The sequence below is a fragment of the Felis catus genome, chromosome B4 (assembly GCF_018350175.1).
Source record: "Felis catus isolate Fca126 chromosome B4, F.catus_Fca126_mat1.0, whole genome shotgun sequence".
Lineage (NCBI taxonomy): Eukaryota > Metazoa > Chordata > Mammalia > Carnivora > Felidae > Felis > Felis catus.
In genome coordinates this window covers 70,765,124-70,788,043 of record NC_058374.1, presented here as the reverse complement: position 1 = coordinate 70,788,043, position 22,920 = coordinate 70,765,124, and the positions used below count along the sequence as shown (strand labels likewise).

Sequence of the window (22,920 nt, the reverse complement as noted above, 5' to 3'; positions counted from 1 at the left end):
CTTTGTTCTATTTGCCTGGAACAGTTGTGGCACAGTTACCTGTATGGTTTACTCCTTCTTTTGGATTTCTGCTTAGTTTTGTCTTTTTCAATCAGGCCATCCTGGACCAGTCTGCACTCCTAAACTCCCTTTCTCCTCTTGTTTTAATTGATTTAATTTTTCTATAGCAATTATCACCCCTAACATAATGTGGTATTTACTTGATTACCTGTCTCACTCTGGTAGGACTCCGGTTCCATCAGCCTCTATGTCCTCTAATGATGTGTGCTTAGAGTAATTAAAATAATATTCAATATACCATAGGTTCTGAATAAATATTGTTTGAATGAAACGTCTTCAACTTTCCTCAAGAAACTATCTTGAGAAAATCTTGAAGATAAATTTGAATTAACCAAAGCAGAGAAAAGGAGTTTCAGGAGGAGGGAACAGCCTGGAACAAAAGCCTGGAAAATGTGAATCATCTTGGTTTCATTAAAGAACAAAAAGTCCAGAGGCACCTGGGTGGCTCAGTCAGTTAAGCATCTGACCTTGGCTTGGGTCATGATCTCACGGTTCATAGCATCGGGCTCTGTGCTGACAGCTCTGAGCCTGGAGCCTGCTTTGGATTCTGTGTCTCCCTCTCTCTCTGCCTCCCCCTGCTTGTGCTCTGTCTCTCTATCTCTCAAAAAGAAAATAAATAAACATTAAAAAATTTTTAAAAAGAATAAAAAGTCCATTTTTCTCCAAGCATAAAATGAATGGATGTTGGGGGATGGTAGCTTGTTAGAGAAGTTCCCAGAGAGCAGATCATGAAGAACAGTGTATACTAACTACACAGTCGAGTTTTATAAGTTATGAGAACCATTGGGTGTAAGTTTCAGCAGGAGGAAAGACACTTGGAAGGAGAACAAATTTTATTCATGAAAATAGTTAAGAAGCTAATATAATAATCCAGATAGAAAGTGATGAGGGCTTAGAGTGGGGACTAGGTTCAGAAGAGAGGGCCTTCAAGAAATTTTAAAGAAGTACACTTTTTAGGATTTTCTAACAGAAGGAATATGGGGATTAGCAGCATACAATATTTAGAAAGATTTCCAGAATAACAGAATGGATGGTAACACAGTTCATTGAGATGAGAAATATAGCAAAAGAAGTAAGTTTGGAGAAAAAGGTAGTGCATTTAGTTTGGGTATGTTGAGATGGAGCTATCTGTGGGTTACGAGGGTAATGATGGAGAAGATAGTAGCAAAGCATGCTTGATTTGAAAGTTGTGTTTGCTCTGTCTCCGCCCAACCCATAAGTGCCAGCATAAGCAGTGGTGTGAGGATAAATGTTTAACAACCAGCATTTAACAACCAGGAATAACATCTGATTTGTAGAATTTGCCAGTGTCTGTAGTTATATATATTTCCACTATGCCAACTTTAAGCTACCAACATGAGCTCATTGTACATGGAATTGGGAAGAGACACACCCAACTGGTGCTCATGATTTGGCACAAGCTGACTCTGGCACATAACTGAAAGCCTCCTAGTCTTGGAAACTGCCATTGGTGATGTATTTCCAGCAATGCCCCCTTTGGGGATTGCCTTTAGGGGATTGGTGTCATCATAGGGGGCATGCAGTAGTCATGAAAAGTAATGCAGTAGTCATGAAAAGTAAAGTGATATAAGTCACACAGAGAAAGACAGATACCATATGTTTTTATGTGGATCTTATATGGATGTGGATCCATATATGTGGATCCTGAGAAACTTACCAGAAGACCATGGGGGAGGGGAAGGAAAAGAAAAAGGTTAGAGAGTGAGGGAGCCAAAACATAAGAGACTCTTAAAACCTGAGAACAAACTGAGGGTTGATGGGGGGTGGGAGGGAGGGGAGGGTGGGTGATGGGTATTGAGGAGGGCACCTGTTGGGATGAGCACTGGGTGTTGTAAGGAATCCAATTTGACAATAAATTTCATATTAAAAAATTTTTTTTAATTAAAAAAAAAGTAAAGTGATTTAAAACAACATTAGTGGAGGTGACATCCACTAACTGGAAGACTGTTGATTGAAATATTATTTAATTGGTTCAAGAATGATTTTAGGGTTCCTTCCAACCTGTTTTTGATCCAATGACTCTATTTTTGATACTTCATACAGAATCCCCAGCATTATTGCCAAACAAGTTTTGCTAACAATTTTAGCAAATTTAAGATGCAAAAGAAAATAATAATACAATGCAGTAATATATACATTATTTACATATACACATATATATGCATCGATACATTTATGTATAAATATATGTGGTCTATAAGCACTTATGTGTTGCTTTGTCATAGTTTGTTAAACTTTAATGTTTTTTCTTCTGTAATTTGCTCCTGACCCCACTTTATTTTAGATATTCACTATTATGTAAAATATAATAAGGCATTTTGGTTTTTAAAACTTTTTGATTAATTACTCATGTACCTGCCATTTTTAGGGTAATTTTTGAGATAAACATTTTTTATTTAAAAACTATTTATTGATGGACTTCAAGCTGTATTGCAAAGCTATAATCATCAAGACAGTATGGTACTGGCACAACAGACACTCAGATCATGGAATAGAATAGAGAACCCAGAAATGGACCCACAAATGTATGGCCAACTAATCTTTGACAAAGCAGGAAAGAATATCCAAGGGAATAGAGACAGTCTCTCCAGCAAATGGTGCTGGGAACCTGGAAAGCAACATGCAGAAAAATGAACCTGGACCACTTTCTTATACCATACACAATAAACTCAAAATGGATGAAAGACCGAAATACAAGACAGGAGGCCATCAAAATCCTTGAGGAGAAAGCAGGCAAAAGCCTCTTTGATCTTGGCCGCAGCAACTTCTTACTCAACACGTCTCCAGAGGCAAGGGAAACAAAAGCAAAAATGAACTACTGGGACCTCATCAAAATAAAAAGCTTCTGCACAGCGAAGGAAACAATCAGCAAAACTAAAAGGCAACTGACGGAATGGGAGAAGATATTTGCAAACGACATATCAGATAAAGGGTTAGGATCCAAAGTCTATAAAGACCTTATCAAACTCAACAGCCAAAAAACAATCCGGTGAAGAAATGGGAAAAAGACATGAATAGACACTTCTCCAAAGAAGACATCCAGATGGCCAACTGATACATGAAAAAATGCTCCACATCACTCATCATCAGGGAAATACAAATCAAAACCACAATGAGATACCAGGTTACACCTGTCAGAATGGCTAACATTAACAACTCAGGCAACAACAGGCAACAAAATGTATATTTATACATGGCAAGGATGTGGAGAAAGAGGATCTCTTTTGTACTTCTTGTGGGAATGCAAACTGGTGCAGCCACTCTGGAAAACAGTATGGAGGTTCCTCAAAAAATTAAAAATAGAACTACCTTATGACCCAGCAATTGTACTACTAGGTATTTACCCAAGGGATACAGGTGTGCTGTTTCGAAGGGACACATGCACCCCCATGTTTATAGCAGCGCTATTAGCAATAGCCAAAGTATGGCAAGAGCCCAAATGTCCATCGATGGAGGAATGGATAAAGAAGATGTGTGTGTGTGTGTGTGTGTGTGTGTGTGTGTGTGTGTGTGTGTGTGTATGGTTTCAAATATGAAATCTTGCCATTTGCAACTACATGGATGGAACCAGAGTGTATTATGCTATGCAAAATTAGTCAGAGAAAGATAAATATCATATGACTTCACTCATATGAGGACCTTAAGACACAGAACAGATGAACACAAGGAAAGGGAAGCAAAAACAACATAAAAACAGGGAGGGGGACAATACATAAGAGACTCATAAATATGGAGAACAGAGGGTTAGTGGAGGGGTTGTGGGAGGGGGGATGGGCTAAATGGGTAAGGAGCATTAAGGAATCTACTCCTGAAATCATTGTTGCACTATATGCCAACTAACTTGGATGTAAATAAAAAAATTAAATTAAAAAATAAATTACTAAAATAAAATAAAAGTTATTTATTGAAAACCTGATATATGTTATGTAGTATAATTTGTAGCATATTTGCTTAAAACTTTGAATTAATTATATAAATATATTTAAGAATGTAATATAATGACTGTATGCTTTGCAGTGAAGACTGGAAAGTATACAATGCCTCAATACTAAAAAGGTTCATTTATTTTTTTAGCCACAGACCTTCTTTTTGCCCAGACAATATTTGGAAAAGCAGTGCCATTTGCCACAGCTGGAGATTGCTATAGTGCTGCCAGATGTCCACAGGTATGTCATGTTTGTTTATTTTTCCCTCACTGTAAAAAAAAAAAGGATACTCTTTCTCTTAATTTTCTTGACCATAATATTGCAAGAAACATAAGTAAATAGAAAATATGAATTTCCTATATGAATTTTATTTCAAAGGTTATAGATAAATTTTGGAGGAAAAATACCTTTGCCAATTTTAAGTTTGCTTAAGAGGTGTAATAGCGAGGATTTTCAAATTATTCAGAGCCTATTTCTCCTTCCATGATGCACTTTCATTTTTAATCTTTCTACCCAGTCTGTGGAAATGAACGTATGTATATAACAAAGTAAAAAACTGGATCGCAAGCTTGTGACTTTCTTATACTGCTGCTAACATTGGCTATATTAGCTGTCTGGGTGTGTACCAGACCCAGAGTAACTTTCTATTATTTGTGAAATAGTATATTTCCATGACTTTATTCTTATTTTATTTTTTATATGCAGAGTTCTCTTCACATACCCTTTATGCCATCTCTGTGAGTTCCAGTGTAGAGTATGCTTTCTAGAAGAAATTTACTATCCCATTTTTAGAATTTTTTTTATTTTAGAGAAAAAACGGGGGAGAAAGGAATAGAGAGGGGAGAAGGAGAGAGAGAGAGAAAGAGAGATAGAGGGAGAGGATCTTAAGCAGGCTCCACACTAAGCACAGGGCCTGTTGTGGCAATCCCAAGACCCTGGAATCATGACCTGAGCTGAAATCAAGAGTCAGGCACTCAACTGACTAAGCCACCCAGGCACCCCTTAACAAGAGATTTTATAGAGTCTATGTGAACAACAGTGTTATGATAAGATGGAGAAATGTAAGCTAGATTAATGTAGCATTGTTAGGCGGATTCATAACTAATTCAAAAATCATGCACGAGAGGTAATAATTATAATATTGATATTTTCAAGAGAAGTGGCTAATGGTTTGCCATAGCCCTCTCGTCTTGGAATTTCCCATTCACTATTTTAACCATCTGACAGAGAAGGTATACTTATGTTAAAAAGAGAAGGCGTTTTCTATATTATAAAAGGACACTTAAAGGAAATCAAAAGACACTAGAACTATGGACTCAAATGAATAAGAAAAAATAAATTTCTAAATTTTAGGTACAGAAATGCAAATAGAACATAGTGATGTCATATGAAAAAGACCGAGGTGTTTTATTCAACCACCACAAGTTCAATATGACTCACATAGATTATGGAGTAATTTCTAAACCACCCAGTATAATCATAAAGTACCCAAACACAATATCAACACCAAAAGATTTTAAACCTCTGTCTGGAAAAGGTAAGTTTTTAATCTGTCTAGGAGTGTAGGAGGCAACAACCAGGGGAAAAAAGGAGAGTTTACATTATGTCACATAAGGAAAATAAAGGAAGCTAGGAAAAGAATGGGAAGCTATGGTAACTATCTTTAAATATTTTAAAGAGCTCCATGAAAGAGGGGTGAGGTCAGTATGTGTTATAGGGCAGAAGATTCCAGCTCAAGCTAAAGAAGGCTTTTGACAAGGGAGAGTTGTCCAGTAAAAAGACCCCCAAGATCTGGGGCCCAAACAAATCATGAATTTTTGCCTATGGTTTTTATAAATTAGTCTTGTATCCTGCAACCCTGCTGAATTCATTTTTTAGTTATAATAATTATTTTCTTGGATTCTTTGGAATTTTCTATATACACAGCAATGCCATCTAGAAATAAAGATAGTTTTACTTCTTCCTTGGCAATCTGGATGCCATTTATTTCTTATTTTGCCTCATCACCCTGCCTAAAACTTCCAGAGCAGTATTAAATGAAAGTGATGAGAGTGGACATACTTGTCTTGTTCCTGATTTTAGGAGAAAAGCATTGAGTCCGTCATGAAGTGTGTTAGCTGTGGATGTGTTACAGATCCCTTGGATCAAGTTGAGGAAGTGCCCTTCTATTCCTAATTTAAGTGGTTTTATAATGAAAGAGTGTTTGTTTTTGAAATACTTCTGCATGTATTGAGGCAATCCTGTATCTCTTGTCCATTATTGTGGTGATATGGTATATCACACTGGTTGACTATTGTATGTTGAAACAACATTCCTGGGAGAAATCCCATTTGGCCTTGGTGTATATTTTTTTTATATGTTGCTAGATTTGATTTGCTTTGTTGGGAATTTTTCATCTATTTTCATAAGGCATATTGGCCTAATCATTTTCTTTTCTTGTGAGGTCCTTATCCAGTTTTGATATCAGGGAAATATTGGCCTTGTAAAATGAATTGGGAAGTATTCCCTCCACTTCTACTTTTTTGGGAGAGATTGTAAATAATTAATTCTTATTTTTCCTTTTCTAACAATTTTAATTCCAGTTAACATTTAATAGTTAACGTACAGTATCATGTTTCAGGTGTACAGTATAGTGATTCAGCAATTCTATGCGTTAGTTAGTGCTCATCATGATAAATGTACTCTTAATCCCCATCACCTATTTCATCTGATCATTCCCCTACCCACCTCTCCTCTGGTAACCATCAGTTTGTTCTCTAAAGTTAAGAGTCTGTTTCTTCATTTGTCTCTCTCTCTCTTTTTTTCTTTGCTCATTTGTTTTGTTAAATTCCACATATGAGTGAAATCATATGGCATTTGTCATTCTGACCTATTTCAATGAGCATTATACTCTCTGGATCCACCCATGTTGTTGCAAATAAAAAGATTTCATTCTTTTTATGGCTGTGCAATATTCCATTATATATTTCACCTCTTGGGCTGCTTCCATAATTTGTCTATTGTAAATACTGCTGCAAGAAACATAGAGATGCATGGAATCTTTTGAATTAGTGTTTTTGTATTTAGGGATAAATACCCAGTAGCGTGATTACTATATCATAGGGTAGTTCTATTTTTAACTTTTTTGAGGAACCTCTATACTGTTTTCCACAGTGGCTGCACCAGTTTGCCTTTTTACCAACTGTACTCTCTTTTTCTCCACAACCTTGCCAATGCCTGTTGTTTCTTGTGTTGTTGATTTTAGCCATTCTGTTAAGTATGAGGTGATATGTCATTGTGGTTTTTATTTGCATTTTCTTGATTATGAGGGATGATGAGCATCTTTTCATGTGTCTGTTGGTCATCTGTATGTCTTCGTTGGAGAAATGTTTTTTCATGCCTTTTGCTATTTGCTATTGTTTTTTTTGTTTGTTTGTTTGGTGTTGAGTTGTATAAGTTTTTTGGATACTAACCCGTTGTTAGATACGTCATTTACAAATACCTTCTCCCATTCAGTAGCCTTTTAGTTTTGTTGATTGTTTCCTTTGCTATGCAGAAACTTTGTATTTTGATGTCATACCAATAGTTTATTTTTGCTTTTGTTTTCTTGCCTCAGGAGACATATCTAGAAAAATGTTGCTACAGTCAATGTGAGAGAAACTGCTGCCGATGCACTCTTAAAGGGTTTTTATGTTTTCAGGCCTCACATTTAGGTCCTTAATCCATTTTGAATTTATTTTTGGTATAGTGCAAGAAAATGTTCCAATTTCCTTCTTTTGCATGTAGCTATCCAGTTTTCCCTGAACCATTTGTTGAAGACACATTCTTTTTCCCATTGCTTATTCATTCCTCCTCTGCCAAAGATTAATTGAACATATAATCTTGGGTTTATTTCTGGGTTTTCTCTTCTATTGATCTATGGACCTATTTTTGTGTCAGTACCAGTAATATAACTTGAAATCTGGAATTGTAATACCTCTAGTTTTGTTTCTCCTTTTTAAGATTGCTTTGGCTATTCAACAAATTTTAGAATTATTTGTTCTATGTTTATGAAAAATGCTGGTGGCATTTCGATAGGGATTTCATTAAATCTGTAGATTGCTTTGGGGAGTGTAGACATTTTAACAATATCTGTTCTCCAAACCCATGAGCATGGAATCTTTCCATTTTTTGGTGTTGTCTTCAACTTCTTCCAGTGTTTTCTTCTTCTTCCAGTGCTTTCTGGTTTTCAGAGTAGAGGTCTTTTACTTCTTTGTTCCTAGATATTTTATTGTTTTTGGTGCAAATGCAATTGGGATTATTTTCTTAATTTCACTTTTTGCTACTTCATTATTAGTATATAAGAATGTAACAGGTTTCTATACATTGATTTTGTATCCTGTGACTTTACTGAACTCATTTATCAGTTCTAGTAGTATTTTGGTGGAGTCTTTAGGGTTTTCTGAACATAGTCTCATGTCATCTGCAAATAGTGAGAGTTTTACTTCTTCCTTACCAATTTGGATGCCTGTTATTTCTTTTTGTTGTCTGATTGCTATGACTAGGACATCCAGTACTATGTTGAATAAAAGTAGTGAGAGTGGACATCCTTGTCATGTTCCTGGTGTTTGGGGAAAAGCTCTCAGTTTTTCACTATTGAATATAATGTTGGCTATGTATTTTTCACATGAGGACTTTATTATGTTGAAGTATGTTCCCTTTAGACTTACTTTGCAGATTTTTTTTTATTATTATGAATGGATATTGTACTTTGTCAAATGCTTTTTCTGTATCTATTGAAATAATCATATGGTTTTTATCCTTTCTTTGTTGATATGATGTATCATGTTGATTGTTTTTTTGAATATTGAACCAAAATTGCATCCCAGGAATAAATCCCACGTGATCCCGGTGAATGATTTTTTAAATGTATTGTTGGATTCTGTTTGCTAGTATTTTGTTGAATATTTTTGCATCTATGTTCATGAGAGATATTGGCCTATAGTTCTCCTTTTTTGTGGTGTCTTTTTGGTATCAGGCTGATACTAGCATTATAGAATGAACTTGGAAGTTTTCCTTCCTCTTGTATTTTTAGGAATAGTTTGAGAAGTTTAATTCTTTGAATATTTGGTAGAATTCACCTGTGAAGCAGCTGGTCCTGAATTTTTGGTTTTGGGAGTTTTTTGATTATTGGTTCCATTTTATTTCTGGTAATTGGTTTGTTCAAATATTCTATTTCTTCTTGCTTTAGTGTTGGTAGGTTATATGTTTCTAGGAACAAAGAGACCAACACCTGATTTTGTTGATTTTCTCTTTTTTATTTATTTCAGCAAATTTTAGTCTGTTCTTTACTATTTCTTTATTTCTGTTTGCTTTAGATTTAATTTGTTCTTTTTCCATTGTCTTAAAGTGGAAGGTTAGGTATTGATATATCTTTTTTCTCTTTTGATATAGGCATTTACAACTTTAAATTTCCCTTTATGCACTTATTTTGCTGCATCCTCTGAGTTTTGGTGTGTGGTGTATTTATTTCCATTCATCTTAAAGTATTTTCCATTATCACCTGTGAGGTCTTGTTTGACTTATTGGTTCTTTAAGAGTGTAGTTTGAGGGACTCCTGGGTGGCTCAGTCGGTTGTGTCTGACTCTTGATTTCGTGGTCAAATTGTCATCTCAGGGTCATGAAATTGAGCCCCACATTGGGCTCCATGCTGGTCATGGAGACTGCTTAAGATTCTGTCTCTCCCTCTACTGTTTGTGCTCTCTCTCTCTCTAAAAAAAAATGTAGTGTTTGAGTCCCACATATTTGTGAGTTTTCCAAATTTACCTCTGTTACTGAGTTCTTTCCATTGTGATTGGAAAATACTCTTTGTATTCTTCATTCTCTTAAATGCACTAAGTCTTGTTTTATGGTATAACATATGGCTATTCTGGAAAATGTTCAATATGTGGTTGGAAAGAATGTGTATTCTGTTGTTGGTGAAATATTCTATACATGTTTGTCAGGCCTTGTTGGTTTGAAGTATTGTTCAACTTTTCCATTCCCTTGTTTATCTTCTGCCTAGCTGTTCTAGTCACTGACATTTTGCAACTATTATTGTTGAATTGTCTATTTCTCACTTTAGTCTTATTTTATTTACTTGGTATTTTATTCATTTACTATGGAGTTTTTACATATGATCATGATTATAATTGTCATAATTTCCTGATATATTGACACTTCTGTCATTATAAAATGTTCTTTATCTGAAGCAGCATTTTTTTGTTCGTTTGTTTTAAAGGTCTAATTTATCTGACATTAGAATGGCCACTCAGCTCATAGATAGTACATGATATATAATTTTATCCCATTTACTTTTAACCTATTTATATCTTTGGATCTTAAGAGTGTCTTCTATAGAGAGCACTTTATTGGATCTCTGCCTTTGAATTGAGTTGTTTGATGATATTGATGTACCATTTTACTTTTTGTTTTCTGTATGTCTGAAGTTGTTTTTGTTCCTCTATTCCTTCTTTACCACTTTCTTTTTTTAATTGAATGTTTTTGAGTGTAACGTTTAATTTCCTTAATAATTTTTTCACTATATTTTTTGAATTGTTTTCTTACTTGCTGCTTAAGGGGTTACAATATACATCTTAACTTATCAGAATCGACTTCAGATTTACACTACCTAATTTTGAGTGAAATATAGGAAATTACTCCTTTATATGCTTTATTTCCTCTTCCCACTTTTGGTGTTATATTTGTTACATGACCTACATATGTAAAAATCCACATCACGTTTTTATAATAACTTTCTATAATTTTATGATTTTTAGAGAATATGAGAGAAGTAATGAGAGGAATTACATATTCATAGAGCATTTTATGTGAACCTTTTTATTTAGCATTTCTAGTTTTCTTCTTTTCTTCCTGTGGATTTGATTTATTGGCTGGTGTTATTTCCTTACTCTCAAAGAGCTTTGCTTCCACCTGCCTCATTTTTGCTATTATTATCAAATATATTACATTTCTATATATTATAGGTCAATAATATAATCATATACTTATTGGTTTATAAAATTGTTTTAAAATAAGTTAAGGGAAGAAAGGAAAAGAAAGATGCAATCATAATGTCTTTTATAATTACCTAAACAATTGCCTTCACCAGTACTCTTTGGTTGTTTTGTATTAATGTCTGGTGTTACTTGATTTCAGCTTGACGAACTTCCTTTAGCATGTCTTATAAAACAGGTCTACTAGTGACAAATCCTCTCTGTTTTGTTTATCTTGAAAGTTTTCATTTGGCCTTCGTTCTTGAAAGATTGATTTGCTTGTTATAAAATTCTCAACTTACACTTTTTATTTTTCAGCACTTTAAATATGTCACCCGACTGTCTTCTAGCTTATAGATAAAAACATGGAGATCAGCTATGTATCTTATTGGGGTTCTTATGTATGTGGTTATTTATCTCTTGATGCTTTCAGATTTTCTCTTTGTCTTTGACTTTCATCTTTACTGTCACATATTTGGATGTGGGTCTCTGTGTATCTACCAAACTTGAAATCTATTGAGTTTCTTGGATGTATAGATTAACGTGTTTCACCAAATTTGGAAATTTCAGACATTATTTTTTCAAATATATTCTCTGCTCCTATATCTCTCCCTTCCTTCTGGTACTTGCATTATGCATATGTTGGTGTACTTAATGGTGTATCCCTTTGTTTCTCTGAGGCTCTGTTCATTTTTCTTAAAATGCTTTTTTTCTCTCTGTTCTTCAGATTACGTAATCACTATTGATACCTGCTCAAGTTTGCTAATTCTTTTTTCTCCCTGCTTCAATCTACTGTTTGAGCCCCTATAGTGATTTCTTTTGTTATTGTACATTTTAACTCCAGAATTGTCCTTTTGCTCTTTATCTAAATGTAACTTCTGTCTCTGTATTGATATTCTCTATATGATGAGACATTATCATACCTTTCTTTAAAACATGGTTTTCTTTAGTTCTTTGAACATATTTATAATAGCGGCTTTGAAGTCTTTATCTGCTCAGCCAGACATGTGAAACCTGTCAAAGGCAGTTTCTATTGCCTTTTCCCCCTGAATGAGTCATCCTTTCCAATTTCTTTGCATATCTCAGTTTTTTCTTGAAAACCAAGCATTTTAGGGAATGTATTTTAGTAACTATGGACACTAAATCTCCTCTCCCCTCTCCTCTAGGACTTGTTTGCTTGCTTGTTTGTTTGCTTAGCTCCTTGGCTGAACTATTTTGGTGACATCTATTTTCTCTGTAGTGTGCAGTCTTTGATGTCACTCCTTGGATGGCACAGCCTTGGACATGTACAGTCACTCTAATCCTCCTGGAATGATGGTGTTTTTAGCTGAGATCTCTTTGTCTCTTTCCCAACTCTCCATGAAGTTTTTTTTTTTAATTTTTTTAACATTTATTTATTTTTGAGAGAGACAGAGTGTGAGCAGGGGAGGGGCAGAGAGACTGAAACACAGAATCCGAAGCAGGCTCCAGGCTCTGAGCTGTCAACACAGAACCCAACGCAGGGCTCGAACTCACGGACAGTGAGATCATGACCTGAGCTGAAGTCAGACGCTTAACCGACTGAGCCACCCAGGTGCCCCAAGTTTTTATTTTTATTCCTAGTTTGCTCATTAACTTTTTTAAAATTTAAATTCGAATTAGTTAACATACAGTGTAGCCTTGGCTTCAAGAATAGAACCCAATGACTCATCGCAGAAGTGCCCTCCTTAATGCCTATCACCCATTTAACCCATTCTCTTCCTACTTACTCCCTCCCAAAACCCCCACTTTGTTCTCTGTATTTAAGAGTCTCTTCACACCTGTCAGAATGGCTAAATTTACAGCTCCAGAAACAACAGATGTTGGCACGGATGCAGAGAAAGGGGAACACTTTTGCACTATTGGTGGGAATGCAAACTGGTGCAGCCAGTCTGGAAAACAGTATGGAAGTTCCTCAAAAAATTAAAAATAGAACTAACCTATGACTCAGCAATTGCACTACTAGGAATTTATCCAAAGGATACAAATATCCATTACATTTTTAAACTGGTCTGAATCTATTGATATCACACTCAGCTCTTAGACTCCATTAATTGCTAGATGATTGCTATATTCTTTCAATAACATCTTGGAGGAGTAAATTACTCCATGGACTAATCCAACTAAATTCAAGCCCTCTGGCCAAGGTAGTATTATAGGTCAAGTCAGACCTCAAGAGGAGCCCTTTTTAACTGTCTCTTTCCTTGGCTCTCTCTGTTAAACTTCAGTTTGATCTACCATTTTCCTTGTTGCTCTCATTGAGCTATCACCACTCCCTTTTTATCTGCGTGTCATTAAAATCTTGTTTTCAGTTGCATCTTTAGTCTTGAAATTCTCCTATTTCTTTCTCAAATAAGCTCATACTCCTTAGAAAAAGCTATGGAACACTCTGACCTTAACATCATGACTTTATCCTAAGGAAAAAACTTTGCACTAGTTCTGTGGATCTAAGGATAGGGCCAACTTCTCAGAGTAACAATCCTACTTTTTAATAAGCAGGATTCTGAGTCATAGCAGTAACCCCTGCTCTTCTTGGCTTGCCCTTCTCAGCATAGAACCTCTGCCCTACCAGTGATTTTGAATGGGGATGATTGGAGCCTTGTGTTCTTGGCCAATCATGCCTGGGGTAGATCTTCTGTTTTATGAGTAGGGACTGAGTGGCGGATGGGAGCTTAGCTATTCTCATCTGTAATAGAGCTTCTGTGGCACAGAACTGCATGAAATGAGAATTGCTGGCAGTTTTCCCCTCCCAGGGAGAAAACTTAACCTTAACAGAATGCTGGAGAAATGGAGCCTTGTGTTCCTATTAAGACTAAAACTGTCATCTTGCTGAGTAAAGGGCAGGTCATGGTTCAAATGTCATAGACATTCCCTCTTCTTACCCAGATATAGTAGATTTTTTGTGAATAAATATTTTTCCATTTGTTGTATAACCTTAGGATAATTTCTAGAGACCTTAAATGGTTGTTGTATTTCATAATTTTTATGAGTTATGGTTTTTTTGTCGAAGAGTGAGGCCACAGGGCTCCTCAAGTTGCCATTCCAGAAACACTTCCTCTCTTGGTCATATTTTAAAGGTAGATAACTTGGCAGAGAGGGCTCATATTCTCATTCAATCTTTGAAGCTGGCTAGCTCCATGCATGTCCATTCTTCTCCTTTTCTCCTTCATTCATATCGGTCCATCACATAATTGGTCTACTTCCCAGAATGTGACTCTCTGACCCACATCTTCTATTCAGTTCTTTTCCCAGGACAGTCCTTACCTTGATGAACTCCCCCTTATGAAGCTTGACACTGTGTTCTAAAGTCTTCAGACACCTGTTCTAAAGTCAAGGATGTGTAATCTAAACCTTTTAGCATTCTCAGCAATTTTTTTTAATCCATATGGATTTTTTTAAATTTATTTTTTATTTATTTTTTTAAAGGTTTTTTTTTAATGTTTGTTTATTTTTAAGAGAGAGAGAGAGAGAGAGAGAGAGAGAGAGAGAGAGAGAGAGAGGGACGGGCAGAGAGGGAGGGGAACAGAGGATCTAAAGTGGACTGTGAGCTGACAGCAGAAAGCCTGATGCGGGGCTTGAAACCACAAAGCATGAGATCATGACTTGAGCTGAAGTCAGAGGCTCAACCGACTGAGCCACCAAGTGCCCAAACTCCTACGGATTTTTTAGTAACACTTCCCTTTAACTAGAGATTATTAAATAAAGATTAGAGATTATTCATTCTCAAATGATCAACCCATGTCAAGACTGATGAACTTTGTCCAACAACCCATCCTCCTTATAAGCTATATCATCTTGTCAAATACTTAATGTTTTTAGAAAGAAGCAAATTGAGAATGCCACGTAGAGATGTGGAGAGTCTGATACAAGGTCTCACAGATGCCATTACTTTGGAAAGGTTGCCAAGTTCTGGGAATCCAGTCTTTTTTATTACATGTTAAATTGGGCAAGGTCAGGGTTGATGAAATAAAAACTAAATTCACAAGAGAGCTGATAGGCAATTAAATCATGTAACTGTCAAGTGGAATCAAAATCTTTATCTCAGAGTGCCTAGGTGGCTTATTCAGTTAAGTGTCCAACTCTTGATTTCGGCCTAGGTCATGATCTCATGGTTTGTGAGATCTTACATGCTTGGGATTCTATCTCTCCCTCTCTCTCTGCCCCTCCCCCTCTCATGATCTCTCTCTCACACACACACACACACACACACACACACACACTCTCTCTCTCAAAATAAATCAATAATCATTAAACACACTTTCATCTCACTTAACTTTCTTAATGGGAAATATCTAACAGAAAGCTAATTATTATATAGAGTATTTTTTTTAATGTTTATTTTTGAGAGAGAGAGAGAGAGTGAGAGAGAGAGAAACAGCATGACTGGGGGAGGGGCGGAGAGAGGGAGACACAGAATCCAAAGCAGGCTCCAGGCTCTGAGCTGTCAGCACAGAGCTCGATGTGGGGCTAGAACCCATTCACCATGACACCCCAATAAACAGAATATTTCTTGTTGAGCTTGATATCTGAATAAGAGGCGTTAGCACAGTTAGGTTTTTAAATGATACTATAGTTACTTCCATTAATTTCTAACCCTTTATTTAATTTCTCTGTGACCCCATTTCTCCCCTATAATATCTTGAGAAAGTTATGTAGTTGTAAACTGGGCAATCCCATTTCATAGTTAGGAGAAGCAGACATTCCATGTTAATAACTTGTCCAAGGTCCTTGAGAAAGTCAGAGGCAGAACCAGTACAGTAATAAAATATTCCTCTCTACTCATCAAGGTGAGATGCCTCCCTCGTGTAGTTCTCCAGGCATTTCTGGAATGCCAGGTTTTATTTCCCAAATTAGATGTTAGCGAGCATAGATAGGTATGTGCTGTGAATAGGAACTTTACCTATCTATATTCATTCTCTACAATTCAACCGGCTGAGGTTTATGTTACCAAAAATACAAACTGTCCAGTATTCTTAGAGGTGTTCTGTCAAATATATAAACCAGATTCTGTGTTAAGTTATACAACATTTGCATGAATACTCTCCAGATGTTTGATGTCACAGAAAGAACTTATTTTGTTTGGGATTCATCGAAACCACATCCTCTGTGTTTGCATATGACAGGGCACTCTGGGACATGAATTCTAAAAAGAGAATGGATACATATGGCACTCTTTAGGGAAAATAAACTTTGCCACATTGCAATATAAGATGAAGTTAAGGAGTGTGATGTGACTTTAGAATACATATATCAAAAGTGAAGTAAAGGAAAACCTTTGATACTTTTCAAAGAGCCACAAAAATGGGACGATAAAACCTAATGTGTATCTCTTTAGCTGTTTTATAATTAATATTGATGACACAAGAGCAAGAGAAATAACTACATTCAGCTAATGCAAGTAGATCATGGCCAGCATAAATTCAGAACCAGTCATTAAATATTTCAAACATGTATTTTTTACCATAAGGATACAGAGTTTGATACGCATCCAAAGATCTACCTTTTTGATTATGTTGTTTAGATTATCCCTCTCCTTATTTTTGCCTGCTTGATCTGTCTTGTTACTAAAAGTGGTATATTAAATTTTCCTATTGGGGGTATCTATCTATCATCTATCTATCTATCTATCTATATCTATCTAATCTATCATCTATGTCTACTTGTATCTCCTATAGTTTTATTTTATAAAAGTCACTGTGTTATTCAATTCATAATATTCGTGGGTTATTTCTTCATTGTAGATTATGGTTTTTAGTATTTATTTGTCATGTTTTCCTGATTTAAGACTTGAATTCTACTTTGTCACTTAGTATTATTACCCTTCTTCTTTTCTTATGTTCAGATTCCTGGTATTTTTTTGCCCATCCTTTTAATTTTAGCTTTTATGGATCACTTTATTTTAAGTATGTCTCTTACATACAACAGATTGTTGGGTTTATTTTGCAAGCCTTTTGGAAAATTTATTCTTTAAATAAATTTTATACCCATTCACATTTTAAAAAGTTATAGAGAAAAATTACCTTTTTTTTTTTTAGTACACAGTTTTAACATATGTACACATTCACATTACCATCAGTATAATCAGCATATAGGGCAATTCCAAATCTTTGGACCTAACTTCTGGTAAACACTGAACTGTTCTCTGTTGCCATTGTTTTGCCTTTGCTGGAATGTCATACAAATGTCATATAAATGGAAAATACAGTATATAACGTTTTAAGATTGGCTCTCTTCACTCAACATAATGCCTTTGTGATTCATCTGTGTTGTTGCATGTGTCAGTAATTTGTTCCTTTTGTATTGCTGTGAATTATTCTATCATATACAAGTTGTACAGTGGTCCTATAGTTTGTCCACTCATCCGGAAGAATGGGTTGCTTATAGTTTGGGGAGATTATGAATAGAGCTGATATACACATTTGTGTGTAGGTGTATGTGTGAACATACATTTTCACTTTTCTGGGATAATTACCTGATTAATGGGATTGTAAGGTCATAGGGAATGTGTATGTTTACCTTATAAAAAACTACCAAACTGTTTTAAAGAGTAGCTGTACTATTTTGTATTCCCACTAGCCAAGATTAAAGTTCTAGTCGCTTTGCTTCCCTGTCAGCACTTAGTATTGTCAAGTTTTGTTTTCTGCCCCATCATGTTCTGTGGAATCTCATTGTAGTTTTAATTTCCATTTGATTCACAGTTAAATATGTTAAATACCTTTCATGTCCTTATTGGTCATCTGCATATCCACTTTGGTGAAGTGTTTTTTCAAGTCTTCTACCCATTTTAAAAATTGGATTGTTCATTTCCTACTGTTTAATTTTGAGAGTTCTTTACATATTCTGGATACAAGTCTCTTGTTACATAAGATATTTGCAAATATTTTTTCCTGATCTGAGCCATAGCTTTTCTTTCAAGTGTCTTTCACACAGCAAAATTTTTAAATTTTAATGAAATCAAATTTATTACTTTTATCCTATATGGGTTGCGCATTTAGTTTCATATTGAAGAACTCCTTGACTAACTCCAAGTGACAAAGATTTTCTCCCATGTTTCCTTCAAAAATTTGTATAGTTTTATAGTTTTACCCTTAGACCTGTGGTTGATTTTGAATTAATATTGTGTAAAATCTAATGGATTTTGCATGTAGACATCCACTTGTCCAAACACCATTTGTTGAAAAGACAATATTTTCTCTACTTAATTACCTTAACACCTTTGTTAAAAATCAAGTGGACCTATTTTTGGTCCACTTGTGGGTCTATTTCTGAACTCTATTCTGTTCCATTGATCTACCTATCTCTCCAACACAGCAGTGTCTTGGTTATGATAGCTTTATAATAAGTGTTAAAATAAGGTAGTGTGGGTTCTTCAAGTTTATTCTTTTTAAAAATTAATTTAACTATTTTAATTTGTCTTTTCATATAAATTTTAGAATCAGTTCTCTAGAGCTACAAAAATTCTCCATGGAATTTTTATTGCAGTTGCCTCAGATTATAGATCCCTTCATGATAAAATATGTTCAACACATTTTAGAATTATCAAACTATAATGATGTAATAAGACCACATGAACCAACCAGTCAATAAGAGAAGTAGAACATTAAAACTTATGTCTACCTCTATAGCTCTTCTCTTATATCCACAACTACTTTTTCCTTTGATGCAGTCAATTAATTACTCAAGACATTCCAATTTGTTGAATTATTGGATATTTGAATCACCTTCCACTTGTGACTTTGCTATTAGAATTTTACATCTTATGGCCGCCTCTTCTAAAAAAAGTTGAGAGTAGAAGAAGAGGTAAACCTCATACTACTTTTAAAACACAAATTTTTAGCAGCTACATTGAACTAACTTTTTAAGTTAAAGGTTAGGTTTAAGGAGGTATACATTTTAATCTTAAATAAAAATATGTAACTAAAATAATTAATTTATCCAATCATTTATTCCTTCTGAAGTCCCATAGGAATGTACCAGTACCTTTTTTTATACACCTGTAATTCTCTACAATGCATTACATTTATTTATATACATATGCTATTTTATTTTTCCCCCTGTTTAGTAAAATATAATTGTCATAGAATATTGCATTAGTGTAAGGTGTGCAAGATAATGATTTGGTTATGTATATATTGCAAAATGATCACCACAGTAAGTTTAATTAACATCTATCACCTCACATAGTTACAAAATTTTCTTTGAATGAGAACTTTTAAGATCTACTCTCTTAGCAACTTTCAAATACATAGTACAGTGTTGTTAACTGGAATCACCATGCTGCCCATTATATTCCCAAAATTTATCTTAAAACTGGAAGTTTTTATCTACTAAGGACATAAATAAAGCTCATGAAAATTAGTCTGGAGAAATGGAGCAATAGATATTTCTAGACCAACTGATTGTGTCAATGACCACCTAAGTCTGTCAGTGGTCAGTCATTTTTTTCCTTTCATTTCCAGTGTATATACACTTGAATGCTTCCAAGCAACCTTGAGCAGGAGGGTAAAGAATTAAGGAAAGTGTAGAATGTTAGGCTGTGAAAACACCAAATGGCCTGCTGGGGCACTCAGTAAGTGGCTTGTCATAGGAAACCTACATCACAGAATATACGTCTATTTTTAAGGAGTTTTGTTGGTCAGAGGCCTACTTATGAGTTAATGGGAGATGGAGATATTCAATGAAAAACTTGTAGCAGGTTGACTAAGAATTAGTTATTTACTAATATAAAATACCAAATGTGTCTAGTATTTGCCAATATAAAATACCAATGTGTCTAGTATTAATGTCATTCATTATCATGGCATATGAAAAGTTTATATGTGTATTTGTGTATTCATGTGTATGTAATGCTAAAATGTAATATTTGTAATGTTGCACTTAATTCATCCATTCAAAAACACTAAGCCATATTCTGGGCTCTGAGAATACAGGAATGAAACATATAGGTCATATTCTAAATTTATAACCAAATGATATATGTAATATATTTTCTTTGGAATTTATCTAAACATTATTTCTCTTTCAGGGAAATTCTGTATATATCAAAATTATATCATAAATGTATTTGAATTTCTATTTTGATTTTAATTAAGAAATAGCTTAGACTTCTTAGCAATAAACTAAATTGATACATAATTGTTTAAGCAATAGTAATAATTCACATTATAAATATATTTGAAATCTATTTCATCTTTGCCTTCATGACAAGATAATATTTTCAATCACATAATGTAACTCCTAATATTTTATCACAGTCTTGCTCAAGATTCATGCATCTTAGACTATGGGATATAGTGATGTGATCTAAGAATATCACTCTGAATCTATGTGTACATGGAACATTGGCAATAAGCTTAATTAGCATTAATTAATTTTACTTTTCAGTGTGTAATTGTGTACTGCAAGACATAAATGTGCCCAAATTTTATCCAGTTTTGTCACACATTTTTCTCAATTAACAGATATTTAAGGTTTAATATTTAGCAAAGATAGTCTGAAATATTTTGACATGAAAATAGTTCTTGTGTCTTGAAAAGAATTAGATCATAATGCCACTAGGGGGCTCACAGACCATGTGTGTAAATCCTGTGGCATCATACACTTCAGGGCACTTTAAAAAGGGATGTAATAGCTGGGACAATAATATTACACTGACTAGTTTTGTGTAGGGGGTTGAGAAGTAACATTTTCATGACAACAGAGAAAGTCACATTAACAGGAGAGTCCAGAAAATACATTAAACAGGTGTAATTCATCAGAGAAGTTAGTAAGAAGAGGTCAAGAATAGAAATTGAAGAGGTGTACTTGGGTGACTCAGTTGAATAAGCGTCCTACTTCGGCTCAGGTCATGATCTCATGGATTGTGGTTTGAGCCCTGTGTAGGGCTCTATGCTGACAGCTAGGAGCCTAGATCCTACTTTGGATTCTCTGTCTCTCTCTCTCTCTCTGTCTCTCTCTCTCTCTCTCTGTCCCTTTCCCGCTCATACTCTCTCTCTCTCTCTCTCAAAAATAAATAAACATTAAAAAAATTAAAAAAAAAAAGAAATTGGAGAAATGTGAAAGTCTGGCATTAGTCCCTGTGAACACCCCATCTCTTAGGACTTGCCTATTGCTACAGGGACACGAACTCTAGCTGTCAAGCCGTGGAGTCCTAGGGTTGGACAGAATTACTTTTGCACAAATAACATTATATGGTATTGATTCAGATGTCTCATATTGAGATTTGTTTGTAATCAATGTTTAAAAGGCTTTAGCTGGTTCACTTCCTTTAGAGTAAAATTATATCAATATTATTTCATTTTTTAAAGAAAGACCCTTGAAAAAAAACGTTGAAAAAAAATTAAAAAAAAAAAAAAAGAAAGACCCTTGAAAAATAATTTGAGGTGTTTCTTATGTAATTCAAATTGAGGTGCTTTTATCCAAGAGCATTCTGTTTTTTTAAGTTTTTTTTTAATGTTTATTTATTTTTAAGAGAGAGAGACAGAATGCAAGCGGAGGAGGGGCAGAGAGAGAGGGAGACAGAATCTGAAGCAGGCTCCAGTCTCCACGTGAGCTGTCAGCCCAGAGCCCAACAAGGGGCTCAAACTCACGGACTTGGACTGCGAGATCATTACCCGAGCCAAAGTCAGATGCTTAACCGACTGAGCCACCCAGGTGTCCCGAGCATTCTTTTTTTCTTTTAATAATATTATTAAATGTCTATTTATTGATTTTGAGACAGAGATAGAGAGAGAGAATCCTAAGCAGGCTCCACTGTCAGCACGGAGCCTGTCGCCAGGCTCGAACTCAGAACTGTGAGATTATGACCTGAGCTGAAACCAAGAGTCCAATGCCTAACCAACTGAGACACCCAGGTGCCTCCAGGAGCATTCTTAAATATTTTACTAATTCCACCTATTTTGTTTTGTTTACAATCTAGGGACAGTTCAGCATTAACTTGGCAGGAACTGGAATGAGGATATCCAGCACAGCAAAGTGGCTTGCTCAGGGGAGTTATGCCTCTGTCATCATCCACAGATCACAAGTAAGTCCTGCTGGACCAAAATGCCTGTCTGAAATACTGTGCTGTGAACTGGAATTAAAGGACCTCTACTTTAGAGTTATAAAGTTAATGACTAATGAGTTATTGCATATATGAGGCATGTTACATATAATGGGGCATAATATTAATCTAGGAAATAATGAAACTGGGTTCATTGTTAGTAATGTACATGTGTTTTTACGTGCATATAAATCCATGTGTAGGCTACAGATCCTTGAACCTGAAATATCAAATGCCAGGGCATAGAGATTTTATCTGGCTTGTTTGGGGCTGCTGACTTGATATGCCAGTACTTCAAAAAGAGGTAGTGCTGTTAGCTATACTTTAATTATTAAAGATGTGGTAGTTTTAATATTTCAAAGTGAGGAGTATATTTTTGGTCCATTTACCTCAGTGCTTTGATTCAGTGATGGGGGTGGTGTTAAAGCCATTTGGCATTTAACATCTGTTCTTTATAGTTTCTCTAAGAATTAGGACTATTTTTATGGGTGTATGCATATTTTCCTCTGCCTTTATCTAGATAACATCGTACTTGGCTTTTACTGTAGCACACGTATTACATGTAGAACACATTTAATTTGCTCATACACTGCCCTGGCACATACCCTTTATGAGATGGTTCCTGTTACTTCCGGTTACCATGTCTCAGATAGCAGGACTCTATCTACAGTAAATCAGGATCTGTAAGTGTTTTCACCTGTGTTACTCATAAGTCAGCACCATCGACAGCCCCTGCGCATTCGATTTTAGGGTTTTTCTTTCTTTTGATGGAAGTTACTTTTGTTATACTCCTACTTGTATCAATATTATTTGTAAGTGAAACTCAATTTTCTAATATTCATAGACACTAAGACATTCTATT

General features: G+C 35.1%; 1 protein-coding gene across 4 annotated transcripts in view; it reads left to right on the top strand.

Moving 5' to 3' along the window:
* The window catches only part of ADAMTS20 (ADAM metallopeptidase with thrombospondin type 1 motif 20), a 177,836-nt gene that overhangs the window by 151,801 nt on the left and 3,115 nt on the right, over positions 1 to 22,920 (top strand). For all 4 annotated transcript variants that reach the window (XM_045061659.1, XM_023256963.2, XM_023256961.2 and 1 more), the window contains 2 exons: positions 4,156 to 4,247; positions 21,936 to 22,040. In XM_045061659.1, coding sequence (XP_044917594.1) covers positions 4,156 to 4,247; positions 21,936 to 22,040 — 197 coding nt within the window. The remainder of the gene's footprint in view (positions 1 to 4,155; positions 4,248 to 21,935; positions 22,041 to 22,920) is intronic.